The following is a 26,282-nucleotide window of genomic DNA, read 5'->3' on the forward strand; positions in this document are numbered from 1 at the left end:
ATTATAATAATAATTATTATAATTATTAGTTAATAATAATTTATTGTATTTGTATTAATTTTGTTAAGTATTTCCTGATTATATTTTAATCTGGTTTGGGTGGTACTCTTGTCCACATGCCTGATACTAGTGATGGGGCTTGAGCTAGGTGGGCAGCTGTGTGTGTGTATGTGTGTATGTGTGTATGTGTGTGTGTACATGTGTGTGTGTGAAGAGAAGGGGGCAGTTCCCAGAGGTGTGGTAGAGAAAGAAATGATGACATCTGGCAAGTGACTGGATATGTAGGTGAAGGAGAAAGAAGAGTTGAGCATGATATGAAACTTACAAATGTAGGTACCTTAAAAGGATGGTGATCCCCTAGACAATAAGGGGGCAGAAGGGAGCAGTTTGAGGGAGGAATAGAGAGAAATTCTGCTTTGGGCTTGTTGAGTTTGAAATGTCTATAGGACATCCAGTTTGAAATGTCCATCAAGTAGTTAGTGATGCTGGACTGAAACTCAGAAGAGAAATCTGGGCCAAACAGGTGGATCTGAGAATTATCTGCATAACTGCTGAGGTCCCCAAGTTGAAAGAGAAAAGAGATGAGGGCCCATGACAAAACTTTAAAGGACACATAATTAGAAAGTGTTATGTAGATGAAGAAAGACCAAGGGAAACTAACAAATAATCAGAGGAGAACATGGTCAAAAGTCAAATGTTGTATCAGGGCTTCTTAACTTTTCTCACTTGTGACCTCTTTTTGCCATAGAAATTTTTATGCCACCTTGAGTGCACAGATATATAAATCAAACATTTACTGATAATAGATCATAATTGTGCAATCCCCATATTCAGTTATAAGACCCCATAAGGGGTCAAGAATAACAGCTTAAGGAGCTGAGTTGTAGGGCAGCTAGTTGGTGCAGTGGATAGAGCACCAGCCCTGAAATCAGGAGGACCCGAGTTCAAATATGACCTCAAATACGCTTTCTGGCTCTGTAACCCTGGGCAAGTCACTTAACTCCAGTTACCTCAGCAAAAAAAGCTAGGCTGTATTTATTTCTTCTCTTTATTGATTAAAAAAAAAAAAAAGGTCCTAGAGCATCACCTAACTGGATATCAATATTTTTTATTTATTGTTTCACCACCCAGTCATTTGTTCCTCCACCTCCTGCTAGCTTCCCAACTTAAAGGTGCTTGCCTTAAGATCACCAGTGACCTCCTAATCTATAAGTTTAATGACCATTTCCTCATCCTCAGTCTCTTAAGACATTTCTGTAGCATTTGACTTTGAACACTGATTTACTCACACGTTTGGGCCCCAAACATAAATGTAAATAGCAAATATTTCTGTTTTGGACAGAAACCTTGAGGGCCTTCCCCCTACATTTTTGTGTCTGTGTATATATGTATTGTATATATACAATACACACATGTATACACACATACAATACACATATATTATATACATACATGTACATATATGCATACTGTGCATGTCTGTATGATATGTGTATACATTTACACATAATTTTTTGAGGCTATTCTCTGCCTCTTATTTAGCTTTCATTACTGATGGGGTGTTGCTTCAGTCACTGAGATCTGTTAAAGACCTTAGCTTTAAAAAGGCCAAAATTTCCCATTGTATCCAGTCCGTCTCCAGTTGTCCTGATCTGTCTCTTGCCACCGGACCCAGACGGCTCTGGAGGGGAAAATGAGGCAGGTGCCCTTGCACAGCCCTCCCTCACCTAAATCCAATTCACTGGCCTCCCTGAAGCCCTGGCCATCTTCAAGGACAAAGGACAAACAATAACAACATCCCACTTCCCTCCCAGACTACCTTTTCCTTTGGTCTCTAGGGACTTACTCTCTCCTGAGATCTTTATTTGACCCCTTGGCAGAATCATCCTGAAACTTAGCAATGCTGAGAAATTCACTTCTTAGTCTTTTTTCTCTGATGGGATCAAACAGCAGCCTTAGAGATGGTCTCACTCAAGCCTTTCACTTTGCAAAGGGAGAAACTGAGGCTCAGAGAAGTCAAACGGTCTTGTCCAGGATTCAGCGATCCCGCTGTTTCTACTACAAAATGCGCCTCTGCGGTCTCCGCACTCTCTCTGGATCTCAGGCACTCCCGCCCGACAGCTTTAATGAAACCTCCGTTTCTGGTCTGAAATCTGACTACACGTCCAGTCTCCCGAGCCCGAATCTTCCGCTCTGGGGGGGGAGGGGGGGAGTTTCATCCTTGGGTTCTAGACAAAGTCTGTTTATCCACGGCAGAACTCACGTTACTCTCTTCCGCCCCGCCCCGGCCCTTCCTCCCGAGTTTCCCGCGGTCTGACCGCAGACCGCCTGGTGTCGGAAACGGGCGAATGGCTGGGCCCGCAGAGCTAAACGTTCGATGTCAGCTGGGAGGGGGCTGCGGCGGAGGGCCCCGAGTTTTCTCCTTACGCTTTAAGAAAAGCCGGTGCCCTCTCGGTCCTAAAGGGGGCTCTCCTTCGGCGGACCCCCATTTCCTTTCCCCCAGGCCCCCCCTCCCTGCCAGCTTTCCCGCAAGTCCCTGCGTCGGCGCCCTCCGACTCCCAATCGCCCGGCGGCCGCCTCCCGGCCGGGCCGCTCCCTCCCCCACCCCCGAAGCCCACCCTTGCAGGGCCCCAGGGAGCGCGTCCCCGGCTTCCGCCGGGGTTTCCGGGGCGGGCAGGAGCGGGGGGGAGGGGGGGGGCGCGGGAGCGGGCTCGGGGCCTGCCCTGGGCCCCGGCCCGGGGCGCGCGCGCTTTAGAGACTCACGTAGCGGGGAGAAGAGAGGGGACTCCCTCCTCCAAGTCCGCCTCCCTCCGCCACTCGGACCCTCCCCTACGGGACTCCCGCCGACGCCGCGACCCACCCAGCAACACCCAGCACTCACCTGCCTCCCGGGGCTGCGCCTTCCGGTGGGCGGTCCGGGACCACGTGACATGCCGCCGCCGGCGCCTGAGAGTGCTGATTGGGCAGCCCCGAGGGAGGCCCGCCCCCTCCTCGACCAATAGGGAGAGGAATAGAAAGGGGTGGGGCCGTATCTTCCCGCTCTCCTCGGCCCCACACGAGGGGGAGAGTTCTGCGCTCGCTCCCTGCATCCCGAGCATCCCCGAAGCGTGGAGCCGGGCTCACACACCCTCGGAGGTGGGCGCTTAACGCGCGGCTTCGCTCCTTCCGCTGTGTCCCCCCCCACGACTCCCCGGACAGTAGCATGCCAGTACCGGCCGGGGGGCTTTCTTGGTGGAGACGCTGGAGCAGATTAATGCAGACCGGGGTTAGGGACTTGCCCGGGGTCGCCCAGCTGGGAAGTGTCTGAAGCCAGATTGAAACCCCCATCTGCCCGCTCCTGAGCCAAACGCTACGCGCGGAGCCACCTGGCTGCCAGCATACAGCAGGCGCTCAATAAATGCACCAGTCACAATAACAATAACGTTTGTACGGCAGGCGCTCAATAAATGCTCCAGTCACAATAACAATAACGTTTGTACGGCAGGCGCTCAATAAATGCACCAGTCACAATAACAATAACGTTTGTACGGCAGGCGCTCAATAAATGCTCCAGTCACAATAACAATAACGTTTGTACGGCAGGCGCTCAATAAATGCACCAGTCACAATAACAATAACGTTTGTACGGCAGGCACTTAACAATAATTATAACATTTGTACGGTAGGCACTTAATAAATGCATCAATCACAATAACAATAACGTTTGTTCAGTTGCTTTGGACTCTGTGACCCAAGTTGGGGTTTTCTTAGCGAAGATTATGGAGGGGTCTGCCATTTCCTTCTCCAGCTTATTTTACAAATGAGGAAACTGAGGCAAACAGGGTTAGGGGACTTGCCCAAGGCCACATAACTAGTAAGTATCTGAGACTGGATCTGAACTCTGGTCTTCCTGACTCCAAGCCCAACACTCTACTGTGACACAAGGAGGAGGAAGAGGAGAATAGGAGGAGGAGGAGGAGGAGATGGTGATGGAGGATGGAGGAAGAGGAGGAGGAGGAGGAGGAGGAGGAGGAGGAGGAGGAGAAGAGGAAGAGAGAAGAAGAAAAAGGAGGAGAAGGAGGAGAATTTAATCAGTGCCTGAGCTTGCTCCCCTATCCTCCCACCTGTTCCTGAACCCTTTTGTGTGTTGCCTGCCTTTCAGATTGCAAGCTTCTTCAGGACAAGAATTGTCTTTCTTTTTATTAATTGTGTCCCCATTCCTTAACACTATACCTCAAATGAAATAGGCTCTTACTGGATTGGACTGGTTCCTCACACTAACCCTCAGGAGGTAAGCACTATTATAATAAGCCCATTTTATAGAGGAGGAATGGTTGATGCTGGAATCATCTAGCTACCCACCAGAAAGACACGCACATCTAGAGACAGGGAGCCCACTACCTGTGGAGGTAACTCCTTACCTTCATTGTTTGAAGTTTTATAAATGTTCTTGCTGGTGGTGGTCTTAGTTTGAGTGTTATAAACTTCACAACATTTCAGACTCTGGGAGCTGAGACTTCAGAAGCCTTCTAATCCAACCATTACTTCAACAATAATCCCTTCTGTTACATCCAACCTTATGTTGAAGAAAGCTGAAAAACTCATCACCTTCTGAAGAAACCTATTTCACTTTCCTTCTCTCTAATAAGTTTATTCTCACACCAAACCTAAATCTGACTCTCTTTGATATCCACCCATCCGCCCTAGTTCTGTCCTCTAGGACTTGGCAAAATAAAACTAACCTCTTTTGCATGAGATAGTCCCTAGTGTTCCTTTTACCAGAGAGATCTCTCCTCTGACTTAAATATCTGTTTCCTTCAAGTGCTTGTTCATATGACAAAGGAATCTTACTATCTAGACCATTTTATAGAGGAAGAAATAGCTCCAAAGAGTTTAGATAACTGGGCAGATGTCACAGAGATAGTAACTGACAGGATTTGAATTCAGTTCCCTGATTTCAAATCAAATATAGTACTCTGTACTATAAGAACTTGGACTGCAGGAAGGGACATAACCATCACTATAGAACCAACATGGCTGCCCTTCTCTGGATAATCTCCAGTTAATCCACATCTTTCTCAAAAATGCTCTGGTACTGAACACTAAATTATAGACCAGGGTGGAATTTGGGAGGATGACCTCCTTCTTGTCTTGAACCCTATCTCTTTCTTTATGCAGCCTAAAATTGAATGTTTTTTTTGCTATCGTGTCATTCTATCCTGTTGACTCATATGGTGCTTGTAATGCACTAAAGCCCCTAAATATTTTTCAGATGAGTGATTATCTAGTTATGTTTCCCTCCATCTTGCATGACTTGCAAAAGTCATCTTTTTTTTTTAATCCTCCATATAAAACTTTGCATTTAGTCCTATTAAATTTCATCTTATATTCAGTCCAGGGTTATTGTTTGTCAAGGTTTTGTTCTGTTTTCTTTTAGTTTGGAATGTGATTGTTATCCAGCAAGTTAACTATCTCTCCTAGCTTTGTAACCTTAAAATTTAGTGAGCATCCCATCTATCCTTGTACCAAAGTCCATGAAAAAAATGTCAGAGGGCACAAGGTCAAGTAGAAATAGATCCCTGGGGCACTCCATTAGGGACCTTCTTCTAAGGAGTTGATATACAATTCTAGTTGGTGCTTGAGCACTATGTTTCACTTTGGAGGGAGGGGAGGGGGTAGCTGAAGTCAGCTGAATGATGCAGGAAGTTGCCACAAAGGGAGAAACATTCAAAGACGGTAAATCCTACATTAGATTGGAGGGTATGGAATTGGTGTATGAGCACATCGGTCTAAGATTCTCTTTTTTCTTGCATTGTCCTTGACAGATTTCCTGATTTCCATGCTGGGAATGGGAAGCAAAGCATTGAGCAGGATTCCTGTTCACTGTATGAGTGTTACTGTTGTTGTTCAGTTATGTCCAATTCTTTGTGATCTCATTTGGGGTTTTTTTGGCAGATATACTGGAGTGATCTGCTATTTCCTTTTTCCAGATCATTTTACAGAAGGGAAAACTCAGGGCAACAGGGACCTATCTGCCTTGTAACAACTAACTTGAGGGGTCAGGAATGCTAAACTGGGACAACCCAAGACCCTCTGCCAATGACTTGGACTGCAGTAAAGGACATAACCATCACTATAGAGCCAAGGTCTGACTCTGGAGTGTAGGAATACAACATTTTTCCTATCATTTTTTTTTAAATAACAAGGTCACAAAATGTCCAATAACTATTTCCCTTTGAATGTGGGAAGTTCTTTCAAATAGAAAGAGATGGTTCTAAGAAGGTTATACTGATGTCAGATATGGATGACTATTGTTGCCTAGGAAAGCAGTCCTAAGAAAGTGGCGATCAGAGGAGATGGCATAGGGAAAAGAGTACAAGGAACCCCTGCCCTGGGGAGCAACCAATCAGGGCCCAGTGGGGAATAATGAGTCTGCACTGGATAGCCAAGACTCGCATCTTCCCCAAACCTAATTGGCTGGTGCAAAGACTGGAAGATGGATCCACCTTCTGACACCTGACCTGAACCCATAGATTCCCCCCAATGCTTTAAGATTTTCCCAAAGCTTATTGGAAGTAAATGAGTCAATTTATGATTAAATTCATCATACATTCTATACAAATGTCTTATTTTTAAACTGTAGACCAAGAGGAGAAAAACCAGAACCAAGATACTAGGAGATGGAGATACTGAAAAAGCTCTTGAGCATTGGTGTTCAATCAACTGTCTTTCCTCAGACTCTGTGTGTGTGTGTATGTGTATGTGTGTGTGTGTGTGTGTGTGTGTGTGTGTGTGTGTATTCTATACACATATTAGGGGGAAACTTTCCATACCTGGTCAAACTAGCTACCAGTCTACTTGTGAGGCCACCTTTGCTCTACTCTTATTAAAGAACTAGTTAGTGAACATCTCAGAAATGAAACCATGATCACAAGGATCCAATATGGCTTCACCAAGAAAAAGTCAGACTAACTTTTTTTCTCTTTTGACGGAGTTACTTAATTGATCTATCAGTGTTATGCTGCACATTTTTAGCAAAGCATTTCAAAAAAATTTTCATGATATTCTTACAGATAAGATGAAGAGACATAGGTTATATAGTACTATGACAACATGACTTTGGAACTGGAGAAATGGCTGGACTCAAAGAATCGTCATTATTCATTCATTGTCATCTTAGAAGGAGGTCTCCAGTGAAGTGTCCCAAATCATCTCCTCATTGCACTTTGATCAAACCAGATGACTCCTTGTGTAGATCATAATGGAGGTTCTCCTTCAGGTTTAAGTTGGACTAGATGACCACTGAGTTTCCTTTTAACTCTGAAATTCTGTAATTTTATGAAATGTTCTTGATGAAATTTTGTGATCACTGCTTCCTTTTCTAAATAGTCACCAACCATCCCTTTCATAATCTGTGTTAGAATTTTCACAGCAAAACAATGTCTACAGCCTGTGTTTCTGATAAAGGCCTCATTTCAAAAATATATGGAGAACTGAATCAAATTAATAAGAATACAAGTTTCCAATTAATAAATGGTGAAAGAATATGAACAAATAATTTAAAGAAGAAATTAAAGCTATCACATGAAAAATATTCTCTAAGCAAATTAAAACAACTCTGAGGTACCACCTCACACCTCTCAGATTAGCTAAAGTGACAGAAAAAGATAATGATAAATGTTGGAGGGATGTAGGAAAGCTGGAACAGTAATGTGTTGTTGGTGGAATTGTAAACTGATCCAATTATTCTGAAGAGCAATTTGGAACTATGCCCAAAGGGCTATAAAACTGTGCATACCCTTTGATCCAGCAGCGCTACTATAGAGTCTATTCCAAAGAGATTATAAAGGAGGGGAAAGGATCCACATGTACAAAAATGTTTATAGCAGCTCTTTTGTGGTGGCAAGGAATTGGAAATTGAGTGTATACCCATCAATTGGGGGATGAATGAATAAGATGGGGATATTTGAATGTAATGGAATTCTACTGTTCTTTGAGAAATGATGAGCAGGCTGACTGCCAAAAAGCTTGGAAAGACTTAAATTAACTGATCCTAAGTGAAGTGAGCAGAACACATAGTAACAGCAGCATTGTGTGATGATTATCTATGACAGACGTAGCTCTTCTCAACAATACAATAATCCAAAACAGTTCCAATAGACTTAGGATGGAAAATACCATTAGCATGCAGAGAAATAATTATGGAGACTGAATATGAATCAAAGCATATTCTTTTTCACCTTTTTTTGTTTTTTGTTTCTTTCTCGTGGTTTTTCCTTTTTGTTTTTATTTTCTCTTTCACAATATGACTAATATGGAAATATATTTTAAATGATTGCATATTTATAACCTATGTCAGTATAACTAAGAGATGTATAAATATTTACATACATATTATATATAATATAAAAATTTACAAAATCTTTCAAAAATTAATGTTAAAAATTATCTTTATGGAATTGGAAAAAATAAAATACTATGAAATGAAAAAAAAGGAAATTTCTGAGCAAAGTAGAGCTCATTGTCCTATAGTTTGCTGACTCTATTCTTTTCCTTTTAAAAAAAAAAATATGTATTTCTCTTTCATCAGTTGTATAGAATTTCACTAACTTTTTCTAACATTTCATTTTTTATGATCAAAAATCACTTTTTATGATCACACTTGCTAATTCCTTCTGTACCCCAGGCTGTACAGGGAAGCAAAGGCTCTGTAGTCAGAAGTTCAAATCCTATCTCTGACACCATATTTATGTGACCTTGGAGAAGTCACTTGATTTTCTTGACCTGTAAAATGAAACAGTTGGAACCTCTGAGGTCCTTTTCAGCTCTAAATCTGTGATTGACAAAGATAGGTCATCTGGACTAGGGACTTAGAGTTCATAAAGGATTCTTTTATTATATTCCTACTTATCCTGGACATCGATGCCATGTCGACAATTTTTATAATCCAAAGGTCATACTTGGCAGCGGAAACAAACAAAACAAGAGTAATTCTGTTCTGTCTTCTCACCCTAGTCTCTTCCTTGATTCCCATTTTTTCCCCAATATATCTAAAAATCAATCCCCTCTCCACCACTCTTACTTGTCTTCCTCATCCTTCCCTCATATTGAACTTTAGCATTCCTGAAACCTTCTTACCCTAACAACATAATATAACTTTCTATTCATCTACTATTACATATTTTTGATTCCACCTTCTGAATGTCTTTTTTTAAATCTAAATTAGTTAATATATTTTGCAATGGTATCTTTTGACAATTCCCACTTTTCTTCCTTATTGGAGGACATATTAGAGACACATTCTGTGTAGTGGGAAAAGGGTTAGTTTGGGAGTCAGATGAGACTGAGTTCAAATCCACTCTTTGGTCCTTTGAGTTCTGTTGCTATGGGTTTAATCATATGTTAAAAAGGGACAATAATTTGATAATATTCATTTGACAGGGTTCTTGCAAAGATCAAATGAAGTAAAGTACGCAATTCATTTTGCAAATCTTAAAGTATCATATGTCAGTTATTATTATTGGAATTGCTTATCTTTGTGAATTCTAAATTTCATTCCTGAGAATGCTGAGAATTCTTAAGTTGATTTCCCTTGTAAAATTTTTAATCCCTGGGATCCTCCTTATCCTTCTCTGAATGCTTTTGAAATCTGTTCTCCCAGAATCAGATTCATATCAGACTATGTTTGGAGTTTCCAGCATCACAAATCACAAATTCTAAGATCAGGTTACTTAACCCCCCAAAATGTCTATGGAAAGTGAGGGAGGGGAAGAAGAGAGAGTAGAGATGGAGATGGAGGAGAGGGGAAGGGAGGAGAGGGGAGAAGAGGAGTGAAGAAAGGAGAGGAAAGGAGAAAAAAATGAAAAGAGAGACAGAAGAAAAAGACAGGAGAAAGAGAAGGCAAAGAGAAGAGAGTTGAAAATTTCCATCAATACTAACTATATCTATCAGCCCCTCTATATCTATATCCTGAATTTCCCATCTAGTATCTCTTTCTACCCCATTTCTCTTCAGTATACATACTAGTATGGAGAGGAGTAAACTATAAAGTTCTATCTTTTCAATAGTACAAAATTTGAGGAGCTGAGGCTTGGTGAAGGGGCAATCTATAATTATGTTTTCTCTGAGATGTTTGCAAAATGCTTAGCACAAATCCTGGCATGTAGTAGGTACCTAGAAAATGCCTTTTACCTCCCTTATACTATAAATCATATTGATTAGAGGGGTCCCCGATGAGAGAGGAACTAAGAGAAGAAAAGAGATTTTCTCAATTATTTATGGGCTCTGGTATGAATCCTTTTTGTTTGCTGTCAGGTCAAATAAAGTTTTAATAACTTGTTATTCCAAGTGATGAGCTGAGGAGTTTCCTCCTCCTCCTCTGCCTTATTATATTTTTTTTGAGACATCTGTGAGCCAAATGGAAAAACCCTACGAAGGGACATAAATACTCAAGACTTGTAACTAAGAAATCCTCATACTTGAATTTGGAATATGTAAGTCCAGAGTTCTAATAATTGGTCACAGATTACAAGTATGCCCTGTACTTTTTCAAATGTTATTTGAAACAACAACAACAACAAACAAACAAATATATATATATATATATGTATATATATATATATACATTCCTACATACATAATAAGAAACAAATTATACATTTTCTCAATCAGCGAGTACTAATAATACAACTATGATCAGATAGGTAGAGCCACAATATTTCTGATATTAAAAGGGGAATGTTTTCATATATAATAGGTTCTAGACCATAGATCTGGGGAGCTAGGGACACCTAGTGTGGGAGTGAGGAATTTTCTTTGATCCACAAGTCTAATGACTTTTCCCTGATGTTTTATTTCTGAGTCTAGTTATTCTTTCTTCTCATAAATAACCCTAGGAAGCACATTCATATAGCCTAGTGTGCTGACCAGGGGAAACCATCCATAGAGCATCCAGTGATAAAAGCAGTAACAGAAGGGAATAAAGTAATTAAAGATCAAGGATAGGTGGTCTGAACCTATGGAATGGGGATGAGGATGGATTGAGGGGATTCTGGTCTTTAGATTGGAATCTAGGGATTAAGATTTAGAACAGTGAAGACGAAAGCTCTGAGACTGGGAGCGTCCTGGAATTGGGGGCTTCACAACTTGCTCCTACATAGCTCATAGTCAAGTAGGGACCAAGATCACAGTAAAGATAAATAATTAGATTGAACCTGATTTCTGCATATATGAAATGCTGACAAAGTGCAAGGGTTAGGGAACATTTCAGCAAAGGGCAAAATCATTTCATGATTGGAGGAGTTTGGGAAGGCTTGGTAAAGGAGATGGCAACTCAATTGGACAATAAAGGGTAAGTAAGACTTCCTAGAGAAAGATAGAGAAGAAGGGTGTTGTGGGATAAGGTACAGCTCGTGCAAAGGTAAAAAGGCTGGAAAACATAAGAGCAGAAGGAAGCCCAGTTTTTTGCTTTGTTTTGTTTAAAGTCTAATTTGCTACAGAGGGATATCTCAGAATATACAATTACTGTGCTTAAATTACAATCCAGCTTAATTATGGTTTTTTTCTTAAGCACTTAGCTTAATCCCCAGGTCAGTATAGTTCTTTCTTAGACCCCTGATTATTGACAAAAGCAAAGTATTTTAACAACTTGAAAAGACTGGATCAATGCAATGGTCAACTGTGATTGGAGAGAGGTGGTCCTCCCCACCTCCTCACAGATCTAGCAGGAAACACACATTTCTGGACATGGCCCAAACTCAGAAATTTGTTTTGCTTGACTAAGCATATTTGTTACAAGGGTTTTGTTTTCCTTCTAAATGGGGTCAAGAGGAAGAGGAAAAGCTTTCGCAAATGCTAGTTGATCAAAAAATAGAAATAAAAACAAAAACAAGGTATCGGGGAGCTGATTTTCCAGAAACAACCCCTGGAGATCAGGCTAAACAAGAGTGATCCAGTTTGGCAGATCGAAAAACCAACATGTTAATGATAATAATGTGAGTTCAGCCAGGGAAAAGTTGATTGGAACCTGACTAAGGAGGCTGCATAGCATTTCCTGCCTTTCCAGCCTGGAGAACTGAGTTTAAATCCTTCCCGTCACTTAGTATTGTGTGGCCTTAGGCAAGTAATTAATGCCTCTCATTCTCCAGTTCCTCTTCCGTAAAATGGGGATGATAATAGCTCTTACCCACAGGGTTGTGGATAGGATCAAAAGATTTGTTTTTAACCATGTACAGCCTTTGTAAACCCTTAAGGCTTGTATAAATGTTAACTTTGACTATTATTTAGGGAGCAAATGGAGTCACTGAAGACTTTAAAGTAGGAGAGTTGAAGTAACCAGATCTGTAAAGATGGATGGAATGAATGCATGAGAAGGCTGCAGGGTCTTGGGGCTTGGTCTGAGTCAAATCAATAAAACTGGAACTCCCCCCTCCACCGGCAGGAGACTCTTTTGTGTCTGTATCTTAGCTTCCTCCTAAGCCCTGAGATCCATGAGGGCAGGGATGTGCGTCTCATCTACGAATGTTCCCCTACTCTTGTTCAGGGTCCGGTCCACAACTTAAAGCTTAAATGAACGCAAAATGAGTGAATGAATAAGTGAGAGAACGAATGAGGGCAGTTGGATAGGCTCGAGTCACAGTCACTGACACAGGTGGTGGTGACATGAAGGCTTTAATCCAGGTCCTGCCTGTAAGAGCCCCCGGGTCAGCGTCCCGCGCCACCTGCCCGCACCCCACGGCCCCGCAGGCGGTCCAGCCGCCGCCTTAAGTCAGGGGGCACCTTGGCACCTGCCGCCAGGAGCTCTCGCAGACGCTGCTTGGGCGTCTTGCTGAGACGGAAATGGCAGGGAGTAGGACCCTCCTCGAAAGAGACTCGACAGCCCTTGGTGGCCGAGTGGTACCCCTCCGCGCTGGCTGTCACCATGTAATCACCGGGAGTCAGCATCCGCCAGTAGTCCCCGCCTGGGGCTGGGGAGGGGGACATAGACATATAAGATTCTAGAGCTGGAATAGAGTTAATGACTGCCAGAACTGAACCTGTCCCCCAGAAATATGTGACGCCCCCCTCATACACACCCAGAATCCTACTTGCCCTCCTGAGTCTTGCAAAGATCTCGCAAATCTAGGAGCCAAGTGGACCCTCCTGGAGAGCTTACTGAGCTAGCCCCAGCTGCCCTTGTCAAATTCTAAAAGCCTACTTTCAGACTTTGAAATTCCTCCAGTGAAGGGTAACTCTCACCCTATTCTGGGGCCCTTCCAGTAACTGGTGAAGGGCTTTCCTTCTAAACTTTAGGGTCTTCCTCAACCACTGAGCACTCCAGCCCCTTTCACTCTCAGGCCTCCCCAAATCTAATATGCCTTCAAGTCCAAAGCTTAATCAATAGTCTAGAATTCCTGATCACTCCTCGGGGTCTCTCCATCCCCCCGCATTAGTCTCCCACATTTTTCCAGTTCCATCTGCCCTCCCACATTCCATATAATTCTACTCCAAACTGAAATTTCCCAATCTTCCCAAGATCCCTTTATTCCCTGGAAACCCCCATTTCAGATAGTTCCCTTCCTCAATCCTCAGGGCCTCTCCTTACTCCCCAAGATCCCCACAATTTCAAGGATGAAAGGTCCTTTTTGGCCACATTAGGTTGGGGCAGAAGGAGGTTCCTAGTCTGTCTACCCATGGTGACTTACCTGTGGTGACATCATGGTTGATGCCATCCACTGCAATGACAGCATCTGGGATGCCTTGCTCTGTGTCTTTATCTAACACAAGCCCTGAAATGCCCATTCGCACCTGGGGTAGATACAGACAGAAGAAAGGGCTTGGATCCCACCACCCCTGTGCCCTTTTAAAATCTTCAGTAGGGAGGGGAAAGAGGGATCACAATTGCCTCAAGCCCAAGCCCCTGTGTGGTGGGTAGGGGTCAGAGATGGTGACTGGGTAGGACCAATCTCTCCTCATAAGTAGGGGTCAGAGATTAGTCAAACCTGCTCCAGGTAGGTGATAAGGGCATCTTTGTTGTTCTCCCACTCCTGGGGCAGCTCACTCTCATGTGGGAATTTGTCACAGGAGAGTTCCACTGTAATCTCAAAGCAGTTTGTGTGGAGGTAGCTGAAGTCATTCATGCCTGAGGGGGAAGGGGGAAGTTACTCTGGGAGCTTCCCAATCCAGAGGGACAATAACACCAGGGATAAAGGTATCATGGACAGGTGGGTTAGGGATGGGACATAGTTATACCGTGGACAATTAGGTTAGGGACGGGACACAGTTACACCGTGGACAGGTGAGTTAGGGACGGGACACAGTTACACCGTGGACAGGTGGGTTAGGGACGGGAGACGGTTACACCGTGGACAGGTGAGTTAGGGACGGGACACGGTTACACCGTGGACAGGTGGGGTAGGGACGGGAGACGGTTACACCGTGGACAGGTGGGGTAGGGACGGGACACGGTTACACCGTGGACATATAGGTTGGGGACGGGACACGGTTACACCGTGGACATATAGGTTGGGGACGGGACACAGTTACACCGTGGACAGGTGGGTTAGGGACGGGAGACGGTTACACCGTGGACAAGTGGGTTAGGGATGAGACACAGTTACACTGTGGACAGGTGAGTTAGGGACGGGGGACAGTTACACCATGGACAGGTGGGTTAGGGACGGGACACAGTTATACCATGGACAAGTGGGTTAGGGATGGGACACATCGCACCAATCAGTTGCACAGGGGAGAGGGCTTCAGAGGACAAGCACAGGTACACTTTAGAGAAAGGCTGTTGCAGAGAGGAGGTGGAGGTTTACAGCATTCTGGGGGAAGGCCCCCGGTTATAGAGCCCTGGCTTGCACACTCCTTGGGATATGGAGGTGTCTGGGGGGGAAGGGGGGCTCACGCACTCCCAACGACTGAGTGCCATTCTGCGCCGTTGATGACGTGGCCATGCTGTGAGAAATCCTCGCTGTGGCAGGGTCGGCGCCCCGGTTCGTGCATGGCTCGGCTGGTCCCTGCATAGACAGTGCTGAGCCAGCGGAACACGGGCTCGTCAGGGGTGGGGGTGAGTTCACGCGCCTCCCAGGGTGTCCGAGTCATGTCAAAGGGATAGGATACCACCAGCTCCCCGCCATGCAGGTTGGCACTCAGCACAAACGGAATCCTCTGCATCCAATCAATCACAGCCCGAGTCTCTGGGGCCACCTGGGGATGCAGAGAGAGCAAAGTGAGAGACACGGCTCGGAAGCTTTGGGGTGGGTGCTGCAGCGTTTCTGGGTCACTGTTGAACATCTTTCAGTGGTTATTGGGGGGTGTTACTGCCTATTTCTGAGTTGTTTCTGAGTAACCAGTGGCGTGACTGTCACTTACTGTGGCATTAGGCATTACGTAATAAGCCGGCAGTGGCAGATGATGATTGGGGAACTTATGGGGTACCAGTCCCTCGTCCTCAGCTTCCCAGAAGGGTGTGTTGAGGTCAGCAAAGTTGTGGTTCAGGTCAATGTACTGTCGGGTCCATCGTCCTTCGGCCCACCCAACCAGTTCTGAGCCCTGCGAGATAAAACAGAACATTCAAAAAACCTTGGAGACTCACAGACTCACGGGACTGGAAGCTGGTGCTCTGGGCTTAGACATGACAGTCAAGCATAGACACGGTCACTGTCTGGTAATCAAGAGTCAGGAATTAGGGGGAACACTCTGGTAAATGAGTACCCTGTAGAGAATAATAGGGAGACTACCTGCCAGTTAGGGGAAGAAGGGGGGGGGGAAGGAGGGATAATTTGAAACAGAAAGTTTTGCAAGGATCAATGTTAAAAAAAATTACCCATTCATACATTTTGTAAATAAAAAGCTTTAATTTAAAAAAGAGAGAATAATAGGGGACGGGGACTAGGGGATCAGGAATGATTGCATAGTCATCAGGGCTTATGGGATGAGACTGGAATCTAGTAGTTAGGGCTCATGGATTATAAATGGCTATAGGATAACTTGAAGATGCTAGTGCACGTGAAGGTGAGCCTGATGTCAGAGTCAAGAGTCACACCGAGGGATCGATTGCCCTGTAGTCATCCTAGCACAGAGATGTCTGAAATTTGGAGGTCAAAGATAGGGGACATACCTTTTGATAAGCTATTTCATAGCCATCGGGGTTCATGGAGGGCAATAGGTGGATGCGAGTCTCAGTGAGAAGCCGAGTTACCCGAGGATTCCCACGGAGAAATTCAAGACACAAATATTGCATGAGCAGCAAAAGCAGTTCCCTGCCAAGTGCCTCATTCCCGTGCATGCCGGCTACATACCGCACTTCTGGTTCTCCTAGAGAAGGGACAGTGAGTGAAGAGACCCCCAGGCTCTCTGAGATAACAGCCCTAATTTCTCAATTCATACTTGCCTCAGGTGACGCTCAGGGAGAGATAGGATACAGTGCTTGCTCTCCCATTCACTTCTGACTTCCCCTGGAGAACATAGACTCACCTGTTCCCTCTGATTGTTTCATTTATGGTATGATCTAATGTCTCCATCAAACTGCTTTTTATACACGTATCCCATATCCCATTACCATTCTCTCAATCCCTTTCATCTCTCTTCTTCCCTTTCCCTATGACCTTCCTTTGACCCAGCTTTTTTGATCCTCATTTTAGTGCTCTTCTTTTCTCTCTGATCCCCTCCCTACTCATTTCCAAGATCAATTAGAAGCTGACTCACTGCCATCTCAGTTTTCTGTCCCATAGTTCTTGAGCAATCCATACTTAAGGGTGGGATTGTAGAAAGGGCTGTTTTCTGGAAGTCATATGATTAAAAAATTTGAACTGAAAGGGACATGGGACTTCATCTAGTCATCTGGAATCCTAGAACTTGCTTTTTGAAGAAAAAAAAGATAGTTCGATAGATAGATGAATTGCAACACAATTGATTTCCTTTGTTATTTATCTTTTGTATGCATTTTAAAAGATTATTCTGAGAAGAGGTGCATAGCTTTCCCAGACTACCAACAGGGACCATGACACGCAAAAGATTGAGAATACCTGGTATAGCCCACCACTCTCATTTTTTAGAGGAAGCTGAGATTGAGAGAGAGAATCAATTTGCTCAGTCACATGGGTAGTAACAAAACAAGGCTTCACGCTTGGATTCACTGACTCCAAATATGGAATTCTTCACACCCCTGTTTCAGGTGTTTGAATTCTGCCTCAGTCAATTCTCCCCCTCAGGGTCTCAGTTTTCTCCTCTATAAAATGGATACAATAATCCATTCTCTGCCTATTTTGGGAGGTTGTTGTAAGGACTGTACCAAATGCAAAACGCAGACTGGTCACTATCCTAAGCAGGTTCAAAGACTGGAGGCAAAACATACCTACTTTCCAGGTTATCTAAAAAAGTGTTTTAATAAAGGAGAAGAAATAATGACCAGAATACTAACCTCACGTTGTTGTGAAACACAGACAAGTTAATAAATGTAAGGTGCTTTGCAAAATTTAAAGCCCTTTGTAAAATGCCAGTTATTTTTTAAGGGAAACTAAACAGCTATATTATCATGGCCAGATATACCCAACACAAATAGATTTCAACAAAGCAGTTGACAAAGGCTCAAATGTCAAAGGCTCTTTGTGCATAAAATGGAGGGATGTGGGCTGGTAGAATTTGGTGAATGATAAATGATTGAATCAAAGTGTAATCATTTATAGATTGATGTTGACTTGGAGGGAGGTCTCTAGAAGAATGTCACGAGGAACAGTTTAAACTTTTTATCAATGATCAATTATGAAGACATAAATGGCATAATTTTCAGATTTGGAGATAACACAGAGCCGGGAGTAGTGATTCCAAAAGAGCCTGACAGACTAGAATGATGGATTAGGTCTGACAAGATTAAATTTAATAGAGACCAATGTAAAGTTCTATATTTGGGTTCAAATAGTCAACTTCAAAAGGATAGGGGAGATTTTTGTATACAAAAGATGTTAATATTTTAATAGATTACAAAAGCCTAAAATGAGCCAGAAGAATGATGTGGAAAGCAAAAAACTCTGAGAGATGGGATTGGGGGCAAAGATATGACAGCTAGAAGTAGAGGAGTGGAACTAGAAACAATGGAGCAAGTTCACAGAGAGGTTTAGATTTGATGTAAGATTAGTGATCTCCAAAAATGTCCCCATTAGAGGTTTTTCATCCTAATTTCTACTAACATGTTTTAAATGTTCAGTTGTAGATGTTGTAGATTTTCAGCTCTGCTATTCTGTAAAGCTCCCTCTAGGAGATCTAGAAGAATTTTAAGGATTATTTCCCTGGGCCCTGTGTCCATACCTAGCTCATGTTCACCAGGCTTGTCAGACATTTCCATCACATAGAGCTTCAGACCCTGGTAACTTTTTCCAATGCTATAGACACGCGTGATATTTGGGCATTGCTCATTCACCTTCTTCATTAGCTGTGGAGGTGGTGGAGTAGAAAAAATGAGGATGATTAAAGGAGGAATCTGGGAAGAAGAGAGGGAAGGATCAGGGTACAGGGGAGTCTGACCTGTCTCATAGCCTTGTAGTTGTGATGGCGGAAGTCCAGAGGGTCTGAGGATCCAAGCTGAGGTTCTCGAGGGAAGAGCCCATTGGGATCTGGGTAAGTAGGGAAGACTTTGTTACTAATATCCTACCTGGTTTTCCCCCACAGTTAATCCCAGTGACCTCCAGGACTTGTTGTTCTGGCCCTATAGCCCCCCAGCCACAACTTTCCCCTTCTCTACCCCCAACCACTGCCTCCTGGAACTCCCATCCTGCTTCATGTTCTCTCCCCGGGTCTTCACCTGGGAGCAGACAGGCTAGCACCTCAAGGCGGAGGCAGGCTGCACCCCCATCTAGCCAGGTCTGGGGTAGTAGCCTTATGTATCTGGCCACCTGAGGCTGAGAGAACAGTGCCAGCACTGATGTGTCAGGGTCCGAATTCCCAGGGAACACCTGAAGAGGAGAGAAGTCATAATCCATTCCCAGGGAACTCCCACTTTGGAGCCCACGGTACCAAAACAGCACCCTGTCCAATGCTCCCCACACCCAAAAGAGCATGGGACCTCAGCAGTGGTCTCTGCATCCATTTCTGCCTTCCCATCTCCCTGTCTCCCTTAGGTCTTTATATGTGTTTTTATCTCACCATCTTCCTGAGCCTGTCTTACCATCTCCTTCTATCGATCTCTGTTTCTGTATCTCCTGGTCTATCTGACTACCTCTCTATCTCCCCATGTCTCTCTTCCACATGTATCTCAGCAGGCCTGTCTGATACACATGAAGGACAGCTCTATTCTAAAGGAATTAGAGAGGTGGAAGTCACAGAGGCTTGAGTTCTGGGATGCGGTAGTCTGGCTTGCCCACAGCCCATCCTCCCATGTCCTTCCCCTGCTCATCCCTTCCACCCCCATTCACCTCATCCAGTCCACTGCTTCGATTCTTAGTACCCCACCAGGTGAGAGTATCGTTGCTGAATTGGACCTTGTAGGAAGTGACCCAGTCATACCTTCAGCAGGAAAAAGGAGAAGAAATCCTGAGGCTGGAGGGAGGAGCCTCTCTTTCCCTCTCTTGCACCTAGTTCCTCATCTCAGTATCTTATGATGCTGTGCCCCACCTATAGCCATTCCTAGAATGTCAGCCTCTAGAGATCATTGAATATAGTTTCCCCCTTTTACAGCTGGAGAAAATGAGTCCCAAAGAGAGTCCAAGTCACACATTTGAGACATAATCAGGGGAAGAATCAAAGTGTCCTGATATTCAGGTTCAACTTGTAAATCCTAACCTTAAGACCCAGGATCCCATAAGTCCTTTTATGGTCAGTGTCCAGGGCAAAGATTCCAATGGATGTTCCAATCTAAAGGAATTTTTAATCTAAATCCAATCTAAAGGATGTTCCAGGACCGGAGTCCTGCTTTCCCAGTCCCTCTCTCTGCAATTCATTCTAATTCAACCCAGACTGTCTTTGCACCTCCAGATGGAATTCCTGCCCTGGGTGATGACACCGGTGAAGCGAGCTGTGCGACCAGCATCCACTTGTAGCCAAGGTCGATCATCCTCTGGCTCTGGGCACCAGGCCCCATCAAAAAGATCCCCATCCTCTAAGCCTGACTGCAGGACAAACATCAAGAGAAAAACAAGGTATGGAGAAGAGAAAACATAGTATGGGATGAAGGAGTTTTCTTTCAGGGGGAAGGTATCTGAGAGAGTATTCGGTATGATTTTTCTTTTTTTTTTTCTAAGTTCTCTCTGTGTCTTTGCAGAAAGGTTTATATAGGGGGGCATGTTTTGGGTGGATTACTACCTGTTGGAGCAGGTGTCTCTGACATGGGAGGAGTTGGGGAGGAGGGGTTTCTCACCTGGATGTTGAGCCTTCCACGATGGGCTCCCAGGCCATATGATTGGCTACTAGAAGCCTGGAACTGTTCATCAGAGACTCGAAGAGATTCCAGTCCCAGGGGTGGGCAGCCTGTGTAGGGGAAATAAACGAGAGGGGGAACACAGGAAGATGGGATCCATAATGTATATATTTCTGTCTTGGCATGAGTCCTTCCTTGTGCTTGCGCATTTTAGTGTACATGTATCAAACTGTGTTTCCAAACACATCTGTAATTATGTATCAGTGTATCTGTGACCAGATGTTTCCATGTTCCTTGACTGAATGTCCCTCAGTTGGGAGCTACCTGGCTCTGGATCCTGAGTGATCTCTTGGTTTTCTGGGCTAGGCTGAGTTGGAACCAACTTCTTCTTCTTCTTGATCACAACTTTTTTCTTCTTAACAACACGGACCTTGACTCGAAGCTTTGGTTTTGCTGAAGGAGGAAGGGCAGGAAGGTTGGAAGAGATCCAAGCAGGGAAAAAGCTGAACTAGATCCCTGGAGACAGACATTCCTCATTCATGATCTTGGTGGGAGGTTGGGGGGGGGAGGAGGCAGAGGAAGAGACAATGTATGATATTGTATCCTCCCTTTCCCCCCTCACACACAGCTTCAATTTACCAAAAATTTGTTGATTCTGCTTCAATTACTTTTCTCATTTTTATTCCTTTCTTCCTCTCACCCACTCTTTTTTTCTACCTACCCTTCTTTTCCTGTTTTCTCTATCTCCCTTGTCTCTGTTGGTTCTGCAGTTTTTATGTCTTTGTTTTGTCTCTCTCATTTTGTCTCTCCCTCTTTCCTTCTCCTTCCTTTCCTCCTCATCCTCTTTGTTCTCTCTTTCTCTTTTTCTTTCTTCTCTCCCACCTCTCTCTCTCTCTTCCTCTCCTTCCCCCTTTTCTCCCTTCCCCCTCCTATTTTTCTCTGTCTCTGTTTTCCTGTTTCTGCTTCTCTCCTCCCTATTTCCTAATCTTTCTTTTCTCTCCTCCTTTGTTTCTCTCATTCTCTTCATGGTTAGATTTCCACCTGAATTTCATGTTTTTCTCCCTCTATCTCTTTCCCCTTCTGTCTCTGTTTCTCCTTGCCTTCCATTCTGATTAAATTTCATCTCCTGCACATTTCTGAACAGCCTTAGGTCTTCTGTCTTTATAGAGCTTTTCAAGTCTGGGATCGCTGGAGGGACAGAGGAACCAGGTCCAGACGGAGTTTCCAATGCCCAGAGGTAGGAGTGTGAATAAGCAAGTATGGGTATGTTGGAGTCAGTGAGTGTGTGTGTGTGTGTGTGTGTGTGTGTGTGTGTGTGGTGTGTGTGGTTTATATGCTCTGTGTGTGTGTGTGTTTTTAAGAGTTGGAGGAGGGATTATGGAAGGTTTTCAGTGAATGTAGGGGGAAGGGGCTGAGAAATATGTGTCTTGGAAGGAGAAGGGGAGTGGAAAGAGAACGGGCTGAGGCACAAAAGTCTTGATTCCTACAAAGGTTCCTGGAGGTACCAACTGGGCTCAGACTCGGATCTTGAGACAATTCAATTCAATTCAACAAAGATTTCTAGAACTGACCTGACTTGAAAAAGACCGACCTGAGAAGAAGGGGAGTCTCACCTTTCTTCTTCGCCTCCTCTTTGGACTCCCCAGGCATCGGGGTTAAAGTATGGGGAGTTCGGAAAGCCGGGGTCCCTGGTCTTGTGGTTCGAGGAACCGAAGTCGTCTGGGCTCCTGGTCGTGAGGTGAGAGTAGCAGGAGCCGGAAAAGTTGAGGACCAAGGGATTCTAGGGGTGAGGGACTCAGGGGGCCCGGGACGAGGGGTAAAGATATTGGGGATGGGAGTAGAGGGCCGAGAAGTTCGGGGGCCCTGGAATTTCGGTGTCCTGGACCATGGGGCGGAGGTGGTGGGGTCCGGGGAAATTGCAGGCCTGGGGGTTGAGGGGACCTGGTTTTCCGAAGTCCGGAGGCGGGAAGTTGAGTTGGCAAAGACTGGAAATGCCCCCAGCCTGGGGCTGAAGCGAGAGCTCTGTGCTAGGACGGTCAGGGTAAGCAGGAACGCCCGCATGGCCAAGGCATGGAGCGGGTAGACGATGGGATGGATTGGGGGAAAAGCTGTGTGGTGTCCGTCCGTCAGTCAGTCGGTAGATCTGAGACTCCCTCCGGGTCTGAGCTCCTTTCACTGCACTGCCCCTCCCCCTTGCCCCTCGCCTCCGCCCCTTCCTCCACTTCTCCCCTTCCCTCTGAGTTGTCCCAACCCAGAAAGTGAGGGGAGGTTATTATTGACCGGCTCTAAACTCAGATCCCTCCCCCGACCAGCGCCCCTTCGAAATAGAATAAAAAGCCGGGAAACTGAGGCTCAGGTTTCTCGAGTATTCCTCTAGCCACCTTCTCCTCCTTCTCTAGTACTGCCAGTAGTAACCTTTAGGTAGTGAAATTGGGAGAAGACGGGAGGGAGGGAAAGAAGGGGGGAAGGAGGAGGGAGGAGAGATAGGAGGAGGGAATCTCATCCACGTGCCAGGCTTCTATCTACAACTTGCCACTCCCTCTTTTTCAGGCTGTCCAGGCTCCCAGCCCCCCTTTTATATCTGGAGGAGCTAGAAGGGATGCTCCGCCAGGAGGGTCCTTTTCCATTCCGGCTGCGAGGCTCCAGCAAGGGGCGGGACTGTGGGAGGAGTATGACCCTGTGGGGCCTTGAAGAGGGGGATCAGAGGGGATGGGGGAGGGGATTTTGCTTGCGGAAAGACCCTAGCAGCTAAGAAATGTAGGAAAAACCAAGCTGCGGACCCAGAGCTCCTGGGGCCCAACCCGACCGTACCCTCCACCATTTCTGAGAGAGTGTTGAGGAGGAAAGAAACTGAGGCTGAGGGAAGTATGTGGGAGGTGGGAAACGGAGACTTCCAGCTTTGTTCAAAGTCTGGATGGAGGACTGGAGGCGAACACTGGCGTCGGAGCTCTCCAACCCACTTTCCTGCTCTCCGCCCCCGCCATCTGCCACGTTCCCGGTTATGTAACTACAGCTGAGGTTGCGGATGCAGTAGGGAGGGAACCGGGCCCCGACAGATGCGGGAGGGGGCGGAGCCAACGTGGGAGCGGGGGGGCGAGGGGGAGGGTCTTTCAGCTATCTCTGGAAGATCTAAATCCCTCCGCTTTAAAAATTCTACCCGAGTCCGACGGACTGTTTCAATCATTCTCTTCCTTCTTTGCCATCTCCTTAAGACCCGGGGAGGGTTCCCATCCAATTCCATAAACATTTATTGGATAAAAAGCGAACATTATCTACCCTCAAGGAACTTGTGTTCTCTAGGGGTTGGAGTGGGTGCGGGAGGGCTATCCCTAGCATCCGAAAACTCGATCTCTTCCATCAGCCCCGGGACTGTGACTCCCCACCCGGTTCCGGTCTAAGGTTGCCCCCCACCCACCCACCCGCTCAATGGGGTCACAATAGGATCAGAGTCGCCTCCCAGGAGCTGGGGCTGGCCTGGAAAAGAGGGGCCTGGGCAGTTCCAAAAGCAGGGGTGAGACCTCGGCCCCTGGAATGGGGTTGGTTAAGGCGTTCGCGGGCGAGCTCCTGGAGGGCGGAGGCGGCAAATGTGGAAGCCTCGGGGATGTGGGGGTCAAGGCTGAAGATGGAGAGGCTGAGCTAAAGCCGGGAGGAGGAGCTGAGATGGGAGAAAAAGGACTAAGACTAGGGGCGGAGAGAAGATTTAGCTTCAGGGAGAGGCGGGCGGAGCTGATCTTGGAGGGGCGGTGCTTTATGGATCTCCTCTCCACCCTCCAGCCCCCAACCCCAGCTCCTCCATTCCATCTGGGGCTGGCTGAGTCCCGGGCCCCGCGGGGTCATCCACGGCGGGAATGAACAGGAAAAAGATAAATTGGGACCAGCCGCTGAGGTCTGGCAACATTGATAACTCCCGCCGTCCTCCGCCTTCGAGTGTGTGAGTGACGGAAGCCGGTGGCCAGTGGCTCCCCCAGAAGTTCCCGGTCCTATCACTCCACTCTCCCAGGAGGAGCCCTCTTGCTTTTCTAGATTCCCCCCAACTCTGCTCTGTACACCTTCCCTGCCCCTCAACTGGCCCACTTCTCTGTGCCCCACTCCCAGTCTCTTAGGACCCTATGATTTCAAGAGACCCGACTAGGTTTGCGCCCTGAATCCGGGAACAGAGGAATAGCTTCGGAGGAGCTGGTGGGAGGGGGAAAACTTTGTGGAGGGGTGGGAATTTGGGAATGGGATTTGAGAAGTGAAGCGCCCACTGGCCCCGGCTGCTGCCGTCTGTCCGACACATAATCCCCTACCCCACTTTCCGTGCCTATCGTGCTGTGTGCCCCCCCAGGTCCCAGAATTTGCAGGAGTCCTCGGGCTGCGTGAGGAATCCCCCACGCCCGCGGTGCAGAGGCAGGAGGAGGAATATTCGGTGCCAAAAATGGATTGAGGAATGTGCGAAGGCGTGCATTACCGGCGAAGACAGGAACCGAGACAAGAACCGGGACCAAGATGGGGATAGGGATCTGGACGACGACGAGGACGGGGACGAGGACGGGGACGGGGACGGAGACGAGATTGGGGATGGGGATGGGGATGGGGACGGAGATGGAGATGGGGACGGGGAGGGGGACAGCTCCACGTGGCAGATTCAGAGCTCGAGCCAACCCAGCCAATGCTGTACCGGCAGCAGCTACCTTTCCTCCGAAACCCGTCGGACGGGGCACCCCGAGGCCTTCAGCTTTCACTGGCCTCATCCTCTGGAGCTGGCCCTGGACTTGTCCGCCGGCCTGGCCCTGCTGTCCTTGCTGGGAGAAGGGGGCTCAGAAATGATGCTGCCGCCCTTGTTCCTCTTTATCCTTTACCTGTTGCTCACTATGCCCTTGGCGATGGTGCTCGGCTGCAAGAAACGAACTCGAAGGCTGACTTGGAGGGAGGGTTAATCCAGAGCCCTGAGTCTAGTACACGCTCAGCCCCGAACGCAGGGAGCTCTCCTCCGAAAACAGATCAAATCACCAAATATTGAAGTCCATATCTGGAATACAGAGCCCCGATCAGAAGACAGATCCGATCTCCCTAATCCCTGCCTGACCTCCAACAAGAATCTTGGATTGGAAAGCAAACACGGGAGTCCAAAATATAGCCCGAGTACAATGGATCCCAGACCCAAACAGGACTCAGACTGGAATACACCTGGTAAAAGCAATAAAGGGGCCCTGACCCAGCTGCCTCTCAGTATTTTGTCCTGCTGGATTGGGGATGGGAAGGGGGGGAGGGGAATGTCATATTGTTCTGTTGACTTCCAAAAGTCAATGGGGACTTGTGATGCTAGGTCTAACCATATGGATGAGACTAATAATTTCAAGGTTTGCAAATTACTTTTCTCAAATCAACCCTAAAGTAGGAATAATGCCCAATTTACAGTTGGGGAAACCGAGGTTCATATAGATTAAGCAACTTGCCCAATCTCCCCTAAATATACTATGCTTTCCTCTAAGCTTCTCTACCATTTTAGATCTCAGTTCATTTGATTGGGGAACAAGATTTGAGAGACATGCTGGTGGGTTTTTTTATTATTATTATTTTAATAGCATTTTATTTTTCCAAATCATGTAAAGATAGTTTTCAAAATTCACCTTTTGCAAAACCTTGTGTTCCAAATTTTTCTCTCCTCTCCCTCCAGAAGACAGCAAGCAATCTGATATAGGTTAAACATGTGCAATTCTTCTAGATTTATTTCTATATTCTATATTCATCATGCATACACAAAATTAGATCAAAATATGAGAAAGGAAAAAAAAACAAACAACAACATGGTGAAAATACTATGCTTTGATCTATAATTCTCCTCTGGATGAGGATGGCACTTTCCATCCCAAGTCTATTTGAATTGCCTTGAAGTACCTCATTGTTGAAAAGAACCAAATCCATCATAGTTGATCATCCCATGATCTTGTTATTGTGTACAATGTTCTCTTGGTTCTGCTCACTTCAT

General features: G+C 45.8%; 3 protein-coding genes across 8 annotated transcripts in view; 1 reads left to right on the forward strand and 2 right to left on the reverse strand.

Moving 5' to 3' along the window:
• LOC100927631 (N-acetyltransferase 8) overlaps positions 1-3,219 on the reverse strand; it is a 57,502-nt gene extending 54,283 nt beyond the window's left edge. The window contains exons 1-2 of one of the 5 annotated variants that reach the window (XM_031943051.1): positions 2,882-2,945; positions 1,847-2,193 (exon numbers count right to left, since the gene is read on the reverse strand). Coding sequence is in view for 1 of the 5 variants with exons in the window: in XM_031943053.1 (XP_031798913.1) it covers positions 2,882-3,204 (323 nt within the window). In the remaining 4 variants the exon portion in view is untranslated. The other 4 variants (XM_031943050.1, XM_031943053.1, XM_012552399.3 and 1 more) reach the window with 4 other exon arrangements.
• A 9,412-nt stretch (positions 3,220-12,631) lies between these two features.
• Positions 12,632-23,030, reverse strand: CPXM1 (carboxypeptidase X, M14 family member 1). The gene is made up of 14 exons (XM_031941546.1): positions 21,925-23,030; positions 20,636-20,764; positions 20,312-20,421; positions 19,924-20,063; positions 19,371-19,461; positions 18,761-18,911; positions 18,484-18,572; positions 18,268-18,391; positions 16,082-16,278; positions 15,334-15,513; positions 14,871-15,168; positions 13,959-14,098; positions 13,662-13,764; positions 12,632-12,944 (listed from the first exon to the last, which is right to left on the reverse strand). The coding sequence occupies exons 1-14, from the start codon at positions 22,370-22,372 to the stop codon at positions 12,682-12,684; spliced, it is 2,463 nt and encodes an 820-aa protein (XP_031797406.1). The 5' UTR covers positions 22,373-23,030; the 3' UTR covers positions 12,632-12,681.
• Positions 23,031-23,303: 273 nt separating this feature from the next.
• On the forward strand, positions 23,304-25,540 carry LOC100919622. Of its 2 annotated transcripts, none has more exons than XM_012552403.3 (3): positions 23,304-23,822; positions 24,086-24,242; positions 24,639-25,540. In XM_012552403.3, exons 2-3 carry the CDS (start codon positions 24,160-24,162, stop codon positions 25,228-25,230), a joined length of 675 nt encoding a protein of 224 aa, XP_012407857.1. In that variant the 5' UTR covers positions 23,304-23,822; positions 24,086-24,159; the 3' UTR covers positions 25,231-25,540. The 2 variants fall into 2 exon arrangements, with proteins under 2 accessions (XP_012407857.1, XP_003773517.1); XM_003773469.4 differs by having other exon boundaries at positions 24,086-24,197; positions 24,639-25,539.
• The last annotated feature ends 742 nt before the right edge of the window (positions 25,541-26,282 follow it).

Source organism: Sarcophilus harrisii, chromosome 6, assembly GCF_902635505.1.
Source record: "Sarcophilus harrisii chromosome 6, mSarHar1.11, whole genome shotgun sequence".
NCBI classification, from domain to species: domain Eukaryota; kingdom Metazoa; phylum Chordata; class Mammalia; order Dasyuromorphia; family Dasyuridae; genus Sarcophilus; species Sarcophilus harrisii.